Genomic DNA, 13321 nt, shown 5'->3' with positions numbered 1-13321 from the left:
CATTTAGACCTACTTTAGCAGGCCAGATCCTTTAATGAAACGGATACAAAAATCATTCTGATAATTTAGCTGTTCCTAAATATATTTCTATCAAATTCGCTCAGATGTTTCCCCCTTGAGGTTTCAAGTCTTATTTTAACGACAGAGACACTCGCTGTAATGGAAAAAACAGAAGCAGTATGGGCTTCCCCATCTTTCTCCCTCTAGGATTTCAACTTCTCGAACACCACCCATGCTCTTCTAGTAAATCCCACATTACGGCACAGGTTTAGCACAGGGAAGAGAACGAAGTAGGAAATCGGAGCCATGGAAACGGCAGAGCGGAGGAAACGTGCACGCGCGAGGGTAGGCACGAAAGGAAAGAACCCTCCCCAGAAGACTGCGCGAGGGCGCTCCTAGGATTACGTCACGCACCCCGGTGACGTCACGGCCGTGACACGCGGGTGACGCGGGTGACGCCGTTGCCGCGGCGACTTCTAGTCGTCTCCGCCCCCTTCCCCCGCCCCCCGCCTAGCATCCTTCCCCCAATCCCCTCAGGCTCGGCTGCGCCGGGGGCCGCGGGCCGGTTCCTGAGGTGGCCCAGGGGCCCTCCCGCCGCCGGCGCCGCCCGGGCCGTCCCTCCCCGCCGCCCCCCGCCCTCCGCCTCCGCCTCCCCCCGCCCTCCGCCTCTCTTCCCCCTCCCCGCCCAGCAGCGGTCGCTCGGGCCCCGGCTCTCGGTTATAAGATGGCGGCGCTGAGCGGCGGCGGCGGCGGCGGTGGCGCGGAGCAGGGCCAGGCTCTGTTCAACGGGGACATGGAGCCCGAAGCCGGCGCCGCGGCCTCTTCGGCTGCGGACCCTGCCATTCCCGAGGAGGTGAGTGCCGGCGCACCCTACACCCCTCAGGTCTCTGGGCTCGGCTGGCTGGTGTTTTTGGGGGGAAAGAGGTGACGGTGGGGGCTCTGGTGCCCTGAGCCACCTTCTCCTTTGGGTTCTGCGGGGTGGGAGATGGGCATCCCCGCCGTGTCCCTCTCCGTCATGCGGCTCCTCGCTACGTAAACACACACAGTGGCCCAGGGGGGGTTTCCCTGGCTCGCACCCCAGTCTGGGGGATTCAGGCGGCATTGGCTGAGCGGGAGGCTATCAGTAGGGGGCGAGACTCAGGGTTGGTCCGAGAAGGTCACGGCTGGCTGAAGGTAGCCAGGCTCTCATCTCTTCGATGTTTTCGTTATTTTGGGGTGGGGGGGCGGCGAAGGGGGGCGGCATCCAGGTGGATAGATGTAGGTTAGTAGCCGGGGCCGGGACCCCAGCCTGAGTTACCATTGTAATTACTACACGGTCGGGGGGGGTGGTGGTGGTGGTGGTGATGGGGCGCATCGTTCCCCTCCACTCTCCCTGATGTCTCCCTTTTCAGGCCTCTGCCCTCCCCTCCACTTTTCTACTTGTTTGGGGATTTCTTTTCACCTGTTTTACCCAGCAGATGGTTTTGATTTAATTTTTACTTTTTTCAATCTTAAATCCCACTGTTTCCGCTCTCCTCTCCTTCCCGGCGTCAGGGCCCCGGTTCTTATGTTTGCCTGTGCTCTGTCGCTGAGTGGTAACCCTTCCACCCCCCCATCCCATTCCCATCGGCCGCTCCGCTCTTTTGCCGGTTGTCGGACCTGCCAGCCTTGCAGCCTCAGTATCTACTTAAGACCATTTTTGCACTTCTCTTACCCTAGTTCTCTTTAGGCCCTCTGGATCATTCTCCTGCTCCCTAGCATTGTTATCTATTATCTTCATAGATCCGTTTGGACGCTTTGGAGCTCCTTCCCTTCTGAATCCTGAAGCTGTCAGGATTCCATCAGGTTTCACTTGAACTACTGGCACTTTTTGGCTAGTCTTCCATTGTGCGTTCATACCTCTTTATTTTTTCCTACCCGTTTTTAAATAGATTTGATTGATTTCTTTCTGTTGTCCTCCTTTTTGTCCCAGTTTTTTCCTTTCCTTTTTTCCTGCTTGGCTTCTGCTTCTCTCAGCCTGTTTTTTGCATTATTGAGCCTATTATCACCTTGTCAAATTATTTACATTTGGTTTTTAAGGAAAACTTACTCCATTTACTATCTGATGTTGTATTATATAGAGTAATACACTTTATTATACTTTGCAGATAATGAGATATTAGTATAATAACTGTGCTTTGTAGTTATTGATTAGATTATGTGATTTAATTCTGTTGACTTTGCTCAAAGTTCTCTTTCCTTCCGTACTGTTTACATTTTGTTTCCCAATTCTCATAATGTCTCACTCTTTCTTCTATGTATGCAATGCTTCTTTCCTGCTTCATCATCTTTACTTTGGAAATTCACCCCATATGCTTGCTCTAGTATTAGTTTGTTCACAATTATAATTGTTTCTCAGTCTCCTATACCACCTGCATCTATGCCCATGATGTGTTCTATGCCGTCATCTGGTCTAAAGTTCTCGTATGTTTTCTTCTTCATTAAATTGCACCTCTTTCCACTTAATTTTTACTTTGCATTTTTGCTCAGATCAGTTTCCTCTAACATCTGTTCATTTTCACCAACTTCTTGTATTCTAAGGATAGCTCTTTTCCTTCTTCCATTTCCTAGTTTATTCTGATTTCCTTGTCCCCAGTTAACCATTCATTCGGCCTTGTTTCCTGACTTTTGGTTCTTAACTCTCTGAAGCTTCCTCTTGTCTTCCCTGCACCTCCACATTCCTTCTTATTTATAAACAGCTTTGTTCCGTTGACATGGAAATTTATTTTTAGGATACATTGTTTTTAATGGATAAATACTAGGGGTCACATCTGCTGTCTATTTTTTCCATGAATCGGATATGCCTTTGTCTTACCAGGCACAGGTGCCTCCAGGCTCCCTTTACTCTGTAGTGTATGTGTGGTTTTGTTGAATTCTAACTTTGAAGACTATTACAGAATGGAAGAATGGACAAATTATTGGGTATGGGTCATGAAATTGTAATTCTCTGACCATAACATTGTTTATACTGAGAACTTTAAGACTTAGTAGAACAGTTTGCAATGATATAGAGAAGTCTTTTGTTATGTATAATCTCCGCTATCTAATTGGAAAGGGCCGGATTGTTTGAGCTCTACCCTCTGAAGATTCTGATTCTGTACGTGAGAGCTAGCGCCATAAGTTTCTGTATTTGGCACACTTCCTGTGCCGTTCTCATGCGTTAATGATTGAGAATCACTAGGCTAATGAATTTAAGTTTAAGTCGCCAATAATTAGAAAACGTATTGGTATCTCCTAAAACTACAAGGATACTCCTCTAACTCTCGTAACTAAATTTAATTAGTTAGAAGTGTTGTGTGCTGCGTCCTCCACTCAGGTTTTAATGTTTATTGATGAATAGTTTTATCTCTATAATTTCTTACAAGAGCTGATATAAAAGGTATTTGAATGGAGAATAAATGATTAAAAGTGAATCTCTTTTGAGTATAGATATCAATGTTATGGATGGCAGAATAAATTCCTCTAAGAAATACTTTAAAATTTGAAGTTGATATTGTTAATTCAGCGAAAACTGAAAGGTACTGTGTGTGGTCTTTTAATTGAACTATCTTCCTTATGTGCACTTAAAGAGGTAGACTTGCCAAGTGCATGGAAAGAAATGAAAAGTTGTGCTTGGTAAAATGACACATTCTAAAGAATTCCCTTGCCTGACATTAAAATAGAGGGTTTTTTTTTTTTTTTTAAGTTTCTTAGAGGGAAATTTCAGCTTTCAGGTGCATTAAAAAATTTCTGACTACAGAGGGAAAACACATTCATTATTGAAAAATTACAAAGCTGTAAGTAAAAAAAAAAAAAGAAAAAAAAGAAAAAAATCTAATTATGTCACTAGGATATAAAAGTATAAACATTTTGGTGTATATCCAGAACTTTTTTAATGCTTGTATGATATAGTATATGTGGTTTTAATATTTTAAACTTAATGTAGCAAAATGTTTTACATTTCATTAGGTAATACTGTGATTTTTTTAAAAAAATAATAATTTTTTTTGGATATTAAAGATTTTTTTTACTACTTGTTATCAAACATCTTGAACACAGAATGTAGATTTTAGTTTTTGATGTATGTTGGGAAGTGAACAAATTTTTTTGTCCTGTATTTGTATTTGTAGACCTCAAAGTAGAATATTCTAGAAATAACAGGATCTTATTAAATATTTATGAAATGAATGTGCTTATACTTGTGGTATTAAACCTTTATTTCTGACCATTTATATTTCCCTGATGTTTCTTTCTATGACTATATGGTATAATATTGGGATATTGTGACTAAATAGTATAATGAATACATTTATTTGAAAAACGTGTTATATTAGGGTATGATATTTGTTAACAGTTCTTCTGTAGTGTTTCTGTAGAAGGAGCTTCTTATAATTCATTACAATTAAAATTATATTGTTTTCATGATTTCTTATTGCCTGCCTTAGTTAAGCTATGTAATTATAATAATGCATTGACTAAGCAGTATTCTGGGATGGAATCTTTATAATGTGGTTCACTGTATTAAAACACATATTTATAAACCATGAAAAACCAGAGATAGTCCCATTAGGGTACTGCGTGCTTGTTTAGTTCTGGTATTGCTGCTAATACTTGTCTAGGTATTTTTGAAGGTGGTCAAAACATGCCTGTTAGGCATAACTATAAGATAGCTGTTTTTGTCTTTAATATTTTTACTGGTCCCTTTCTGTACTCTTTCTCTCCTTCCCTCCTTTAGGCATCTACTTTTATTTAGAAAACTATCTGATAATCAGTCACTTACATATGCTGGCTGTTAAAGGAATCATTTGTCAGTAAACCGATAAGAAAGGAATGTTGGTTCTGGATGCTTGAATCTTTGAATGTAGCAAACTTGATTTAATCTTGTTTGGATAATAGGCCAGAAGAATTATATTAGGATAACAAGCTAGAGAGAGGTTTGACTTTTTTTCAATTCCCTGTCCTTTGCTTTCCTGATAAGGATGGATAGGAAGCTGATCTAACACCTGGAAACCTATTTTCTCTGACTGGTGGGGGAGAGAGGGAAGGAGCAGGCTATATTGTTTTTTTTAGGCTTTTCTGTGACCTGATGCTTACTTTGTTAAATGTGGCAGCTGCTTAGAATTCTTCCTTTTTCCTTTTCTCCCAATCATAAAATTGTATTCTCCTTTAGAATTGAAAAGTGCATATTTCCTTTGACATCTTGGTATTAATTTAGCTGAGTTCTTAGTGTGAACATTTTGTGTCACAATTCCCTTGTTCTAGGAAATGCAGTATGTTGCTATGCTTCCTATATTTCTGCCTCAAATTGTCATTAAAATAAGCTTTTATTGGCGCGCCTGGGTGGCTCAGTCGGTTGAGCGACCGACTTCCGCTCAGGTCATGATCTCACGGTTCGTGAGTTCAGGCCCTGCATTAGACTCTGTGCTGACAGCTCAGAGCCTGGGGCCTGCTTCAGATTCTGTGTCTCCCTGTCTCTCTGCCCCTCCCCCGCTCATGCTCTGTCTCTGTCTCAGAAATGAATAAAATAAACATTAAATTTTTTTTAAAAATAAGCTTTTATTGTCAGTAGCTCTTACTGGATTTCATCTTCCTCAGAAGTTGAATTAAGTCCTTTACTCATTCCCTTCGTCTGTTCCACATTGGTTATTCTGTGAGGTTAGGATCAGCAATAGTTAGAGAACTGACTTCTCAATTATGTCTACTGCTTTTGTAGACATAATGTTACAGATAATAAAAGAACCAAAAAGGTAGTCTCATTTGTATCGTTCCTTCGTTAAATATTTGCTGGAGGCATTGATGTGTTCTGGGAGGTAGTTTTTATTTTTTAGTTTCTTTTGGCTACCAACCTAATTTACTATCATACATAATTAGCGTGGTAGAAGAAACTCTTAATACAGCCTACACCCTAACATTAAGCAATTATTTTTTTTCTACCCTCTACCCTCTGAGATTATTTTGGTTTCCATGTTTTCTCTTGGGCTTAAAAAACTATTAGTCTTGTTTCTTCCATCAAGACTATGCATATGGAGGGAAATTGATGCCCAGTAACTTAACATTCCTTTCGGGGTCCTGGGAATGTACTTGATACAGAGTATAAAAATTACTCTGAACTCAATTAACTTTATGTCTTTGGGAAGCTCTGTAACATCAAATGAAACATCATTTTCATTCTTGTAATATAGCTGCAGTTACTGACAGCACTTTTGGGAAAAATATACCATAGGATGGTAGTTTTTAAATTACTGTAGAGCACTAGACAATTTTTAAAAAACTACCACTGTAAGAAATTCAAGTTTTCAGTTACCCTAATACATACATAGGAGAGAAACAGTTTTTGTCTGTTTTGTACATTTTTTAAACTTTTTTTTTTTTTTAAGAGAAAGAATGTGTGGGGGAGGGGCAGAGAGAGGGAGAGAGAGAGAATTTCAAGCAGGATCCATGCCCAGTGTGGAGCCCAACATGAGGCTTGATCTTACAACCCTGAGATCGTGACCTGAGCTGAAATCAAGATCCTTAACTGACTGAGCCACCTAGGTATCCCTGTTTTGTACAGTTTTTTTTTTAATCTTTGTGTTTTGCAACAATATGTGGCACATAAGTACTCAAATACTTCATGAAAGAAATAGTGAATGGAACCTTATTAGATATGATGCACTCTGTTTTTCTGTACTTTTCAGTTCTCCTTTTTTTAAAATTGTTTTTAATGTTTATTTTTGAAAGAGAGGGACAGAGTACAGGTGAGAGGGGGCAGAGAGAGACAGACACACACACACACACACACACACACACACACACACACAGAATCTGAAGTAGGATCCAGGCTCTGAGCTGTCAGCACAGAGCCTGACACAGGGCTTGAACCCAGGAACCACGAGATCATGACCTGAGCTGAAGTCAGATGCTTATCCAGTCAAGCCACCCAGGCGTCCCTCAGTTCTCTTTTTTTATGCTATGCATAAATCAGTTTACTAGATTGATAACAAATTGGTTGTAACAGGCATTTTGAAGGGTGGTGTAACTTCAGCAGTTACGAAAAGGCTCTGTTTAGTTCTACACTTTAACTCTTGAAGCTCTTCAGTTATCTGCTTTGCATGTTGGTTTCCTTGAAAAAGAGGCTTTTATGGCTGTGAAAATTTTAGAGATGTGTACTGGCATAAATCTTCCCAATTGTAATAATCTGTGTAGAAAATTTCAACAACTTGTATCTAAGATAGTGGTCAGCAAACATTTTTTTGTAAAGAGTCAAATGGTAAAATTTTATGCACTGTGGGCCTAACTACTCTGTCTCAGTCAAAACAACTCAACAGATTCAACAGTGGCATTGTAGCACAAAAGCAGCTAATAGACTCTGTAAGTGAATTAGCCTGTGTTCCAATAAAACTTACGGACAATGGAATTTGAATTTCATATAATTTTCATGTGTCATGAAATATTCTTATAAGTTTTTTCAACATTTAAAAATGTAAAACTATTCTTGTGGGCTGTATTAAAATAGATGATAGCCCAGATTTAGTTCATGGGCCAGAGTTTTCAGATTACTGGTCTAGGGGAGACTGACTATATCCTATTAAAAGTTCTGAAATGAAGGTGTGGGTTAGAGGTCTATAGGAAGTTGATCATTGCTTTTTGAAAAAATGTCGGGTTTATTGGGATATAGTTTACTATACTGTAATGTGCCATTTTAACTATATAGTTTGATGAGTTTTGACAAATGTATATAGTCATGTAACCACTGCCACAATCAAGATACGGAACGTTTCCATCATCTCAAAAAGTTCCCTAGTTCCTCTGTATTTAGTCCCCTTCGCTGACCCTCAGTTCCTGGCAGACACTGGTCTGGTCTCTAGTCTTATTTTCCCAGAAAGCTATATACTTTCCCGGAAAGTTATATAAATGAAATGATAAAGTATGTGGTTTTATGTATTTGGCTTCTATGATTTAGTTTGATACATCTGAGATTCACCCAGGTTGTATGTATCAGCAATTAGTTTTTGCTTATTATTTAGTAGTAGTCTATTGTGTGGATATGCCACAACTTCTGCATTTACCAGTTGATGGGGTAGTAGGGTTGTTTTTGGTTTTCAGCAATTGCAGTAAAGGTTGCCATAAATATTTGGGTTCAGGTTTTTGTGTGGACGTGGGTTTTCATTTTTCTTGAGTAAGGACCTAGAAGCAGGGTTGATGGGTTGTATGGTAAGTATACATTTAACTTTATAAGAAACTACCAATTCAATTAAAAAATGGGCAGAGGACATGAACAGACATATCTCCAAAGAAGACATCCAGATGGCCAACAGACACATGAAAAGATGCTCAATGTCACTCATCATCAGGGAAATGCAAATCGAAGCCAATCAGATATCATATCACACCTGTCAGAATGGCTAAAATCAAAAACTCAAGAAAAACCAGGTGTTGGTGAGGATGTGCACTGCTGGTGGGAATGCAAACTGGTGCAGCCACTGATGGAAAACAGTATAGAGGTTTCTCAAAAAATTAAAAATAGAACTACCCTACGATCCAGTCATCACACTACTGGTATTTACCCAAAGAATATAAAAACACTAATTTGAAGGGATATATACACCCCTGTGTTTATTGCAACATTATTTACAATAGCCAAATTATGGAAGCAGCCCAAGTGTCCATACACTGATGAATGGATAAAGAAGTGGTGTGTGTGTGTGTGTGTGTGTGTGTGTGTGTGTGTAAAATGGAACATTATTCAGCCATAAAAAGAATGAAAGCTTGCCATTTGCAATGATGTATGGATCTAGACAGTATAGTGCTAAATGAAATAAGTCAAAGACAAACACCATATGATTTCACTCTTATGTGGCATTTAAGAAATAAAACAAATGAACAAAGGAGGGGAAAAAAGAGACCAAAAAATAGACTTGTAACTACAGATAAAATGGTTATCAGGAGGGAGGGAGGTAGGGGGATGGGTGAAATGGGTGAAGGGGATTAAGAGTACACTTACTTTGGTGAGCACTGGGTGATATATGGAACTGTTGAATCACTATATTATACACTGGAAACTAATAACAACAATGTATGTTAACTACACTGGAATTAAAACAAAACAAAACAAAAGAAAGGAAACTGCCAAAATTTTCTAAACTAGCCATACCGTTTTGTATTGCTGCCCACAGTGAATGAGCATTCCAGTTATTCTGTATCCTTGCCAGCATTTGGTATTGTCAGTCTTCTTAGTTTTAGCCATTCTGATAGATATATAGTAGTTGCCCATTGTGGTTCTAATTTGTATTTTCCTAATAACTAATGTTGTTGGGTATCTGTTTATGTGCTTATTTACTATCCACATATTTAGTGAAGTCTCCCATTTAAATCTATTTAGTTATTTATCTTCTTGTGGAGTTGTAAGAGTGCTATATTTATATTCTGGATTCAAGTCCTTTATGTCAGATATCTGTTTCGCACATGCCTCCCAGTCTGGCTTCTCTTTATATTTTCCTAATTGTCTTTTGAAGAGTAGAGGTTTTATTTTTGATGAAGTTCAATTTATCATCTTTTCTTTTATGATTTCTGCTTTTTGTGTCCTATTCAGTAAATCCTTTTTTTTTAAGTTTATCTATTTATTTGGAGAGAGAGAGAGCGTGCGTGCACACACATGCGAGTGGGGAGAGGGAGAGAGAGAGAATCCCAAGCAGGCTCTGCAACGTTAGTGCAGGGCTCGAATTCACAAACCGTGAGATCATGACCTGAGCCAAAGTCTGATGCCTAACTCACTGAGCCACCCAGGAACCCCTATTTAGTCAATTTTTGCCTAATTTAAGATCATGATACTTTCTCCTATGTTTTTGTTCTAGAAATGTTACAGTTTCACCTGTTACACATCATAGGTCTGTGATCCATTTGGAGTTAATTTTTGTGTATGTTGTGAAGTAGAGGTTAAAGTTCATTCTTTTTCATATGGATGTCCTGTTTCATAGTTGTTGAAGAAACTTTTTTCTGTCAAGTTACTTTAGCGTCTTTATTGAAATCAATTGATCATATATGTGAGTTTTGAACTCTGTTTTATTGACCTATATGTCTTTTCTTTGGCCAATATCACACTATCTTGATGACTATAGCTTTATAGTTAAGTCTTAAAATTAGGTAGAACCAATTCTTTGGATTTTTAGAACTTTAAAATTTGATTTTTGAATTTCCTGTGTTAACTATACTTTTAGAAGGAAAAGGTCCATAATTTTCTTATTCTGAAAAGTATTTTCTACCCCCAAAAGCCAAAGACTTACTGCTATTTATAATTAGCGCACCCCTATCTTGAATTATTTGGTGGTGAGGTTCATGAAAAAATGGCAGGTAAAGAAAAACTTTCATTCAAAGTTCATTTCTTTATAAGAAATGAAGGAGATGTTTCAGTGGGTTGCACAAAGCAGTCAATAATGTCCTTTTTACCATATTGCAAAAATATTAACTGTAAAGAAGATATGTGTGGGTGAAAGTATATTAAGATGTTTATTCACTACAAAAGTCACTGAAAATGTCAGCTGGTGGAAGATATTAGTTTCTACTCTGTTATTCTCCATCTTCATTGTAATAGTTCTTCTATTTGAAACCTATGTCATGTTCTGTGATGTTCCAGAATTAGCACCTTTATTAATCTTCAAGGCATCATTAAATTGTTTTTACTAAGGATAAGCATTTGGTGATTGTTGGTCATATTTCTACCTTTCTCATTGTGGCTCATATGATCCTTCATCTTTTTTTAATTACACTGGTGATTGCTTAGCTTAGGGGAAGTCCCTACAAGATAAACTATTTCTGGTCATGTTTTTCATCTAGGTATTAAACAAAAAATCAGCCAACATGTTCATAGAGCATAAGTCTTGGATACCTGACTCGTACAGGGCTGTGTGGGAAGGTAGATAGTATCCAGGCTTTTGTGCACATTGTAAGGAGTGTTATTCCAGTTGTATCTGGCTACCTTGCAAATTTGGAAAATGCTCTTCTAGGGAGAGAGAAGCTCAACATTTTGGCAGACCATTTTCAACTGTTGTTTCAAAATTAGTGTGTTTAAAAAATGCTTTTCCTTTGTAAAAGATACTTTGTGTTTACATTGAGAAATACTCTACTCGTGTTTTATATTTTATATTTTTAAATATATAACCATTAAATTAATAACATCAAAAAAAGACTTTCTATTTTTAGAATAGCTTAAATTAAATGAAATTTTAGGATGCTTTTAATTTTGAAATAGTTTAAGGGGCGCCTGGGTGGCTCAGTTGGTTAAGTGTCTGACTTTGGCTCAGGTCACGATCTCAATGCTTGCAAATTCGGGACCCGCATCCAGCTCTGTGCTGACAGCTCAGAGCCTGGAGCCTGCTTCAGATTCTCCATCTCTTTCTTCCCCTTGCCTATTCATGCTCTCTCTGTCTGTCTGTCTCTCTCTTTCAAAAAATAAACATTAAAAAATTTTTTTAAAAAGAAATAGTTTATTTTCTAAAAATGTTTATTTTTTTATCTTAGAGAGAGAGAGAGAGAGAGAGAGAGAGAGCGCGCAAGGGCAGAGGAAGGGCAGAGAGAGAGAGAGGGAGATCGAGAATCCTAAGTAGACTCCAGGCTCCAGTCTGTCAGCACGGAACCCAACCTGGAGCTGAAACTGACTAAACTGTGAGATCATGACCTGAGCCAAAGTCAGACACCTAACTGACTGGAGCCACCCAGGCGCCCCCAAAAATAAACAGTTAAAAATGCTGCTTAGGTTTGTTTGTTCCTCTGTTAGAATTTCTAAACTGCATTTTCTATATTATCACATTTATTTTGCAAAATAAATTTGTTTGGTCTCATAGATGGACTTTTAACATTAAAGGGGATTAATAGCTCCAGCAGTAATATTGTAAATATTTATTAGAACCTGAATTTTTTGTATTCTCAGCCTGGGTCTAATCTCTTTTCCTCTGTTATATTTTTTTTATTTTTGTTTTCTTCTTAAAAAGTTTATTTATTTTGAGAGAAGACAGAGACCAGAGAAGTTTATTTATTTTGAGAGAAGAAGACAGTGGGGTGGCGGCACATAAAGAGAGAGAGCAAGAATCTCAGGCAGGCTCCATGCTCAGTCAGTACAGATCTCGATGCGGGGCTCAGTTTCACGAACCATGAGATCATGATCTGAGCCTAAACCAAGAGTCAGATGTTTAACTGACTGAGCCACCCAGGCGCCCCCTTTTTCTCTGTTTTTAAAGTTATACCATCTACTTAGAAATCTCTCTGTAACTTGAAGAAAAACATAACAATTACTAATGTAAGAGTCTTAAATTTTTTTAAATGTTTATTTATTTTTGAGAGAGAGAGAGAGTCAGAGTGTGAGTGGGAGAGGGGCAGAGACAGGAGACACAGATTCTGAAGCAGGCTCCAGGTTCTGACCTGTCAGCGCAGAGCCTGACGCAGGGCTCGAACTCATGAACCGTGAGATCATGATCTGAACCAAGGGTGGACACTTAACTCACTGAGCCATCCAGGCGCCCCTGTAATTTAAGTCTTATGTAGGTATTGTTTTTTTAGAGTTCTTATTAGCATAATTTCTGGTAATGTTATATGAAGGTAATTTCATTCCCATTCATTATAAAAGTATCCTATCAATACCAAACAATTATTGCCTTTATAATTTTTTAATATAAAAAGGTAAAGTACTATTAATTATTCCTAAATACCTCAAAATTGCATTTTTACACAATTGTATAACTGTATGTCCATGGGAATGGTGTCAGAACTTCAGACAGGGAAGAGGTTACAATTCGTTGTAGTCGTTACGTTCCTATTGTACAACCACTGAAAGTGTTCATTTCCCCTTAGTTTTTGTACACTTTTAACGCTTTTAACATTTGAAATATTCCACCCATATTTTCTTTCTGCAGGTGTCTTCTCATATTAATATTAAGTTACACAATATGAAGTTAGTTTCACTATGCATGAACATTTAGTTCAGTGTAACTTTGTGATAACTCTGTTGTAGAGGATTTTTCTGCCTTTGAGTTTGACACTTAAGTTTCTGTATATATTTATGAAGGAAACTTTGGTTATTGGTTATCATGGATGACTCTTTGAGAGAAAGGTTTAAATAGTTCTAGCAACTATTCTGTGTCGTAGCCATTCCTATGCAGCTTGCTTATCAATGGCGGCATTTGCTTTTTCCCTCCGTCCCCTGTGATAGCCACTGAACTTGTAAGTGGATCATAGTGGTATGAGAATAAAATGAGATTGTGAACATGTAAAACCCCTCACAAAATTATAGTCATGTTATTTTTCTGTTCATTTTCAAGATTAAAAATAAATATATTCAGATTTTTCCTTTCAG

At 38.5% G+C, this 13321-nt stretch overlaps 1 protein-coding gene across 5 annotated transcripts in view; it reads left to right on the top strand.

The window, feature by feature from the left end:
• Window positions 1-652: 652 nt before the first annotated feature.
• The window catches only part of BRAF (B-Raf proto-oncogene, serine/threonine kinase), a 166802-nt gene continuing 154133 nt past the window's right edge, over window positions 653-13321 (top strand). For 2 of the 5 annotated variants that reach the window (XM_042926650.1, XM_042926659.1), the window contains exon 1: window positions 653-853. In XM_042926650.1, the coding sequence (XP_042782584.1) occupies window positions 725-853 (129 nt within the window). In that variant the 5' untranslated portion in view covers window positions 653-724. The remainder of the gene's footprint in view (window positions 854-13321) is intronic. The other 3 variants (XM_042926629.1, XM_042926639.1, XM_042926645.1) reach the window with 2 other exon arrangements.

The sequence above is a fragment of the Panthera leo genome, chromosome A2 (assembly GCF_018350215.1).
Source record: "Panthera leo isolate Ple1 chromosome A2, P.leo_Ple1_pat1.1, whole genome shotgun sequence".
Taxonomy (NCBI): Eukaryota; Metazoa; Chordata; class Mammalia; order Carnivora; family Felidae; genus Panthera; species Panthera leo.
The sequence above is the reverse complement of the archived record's forward strand: the minus strand, read 5'-3'. Positions and strand labels throughout refer to the sequence as shown.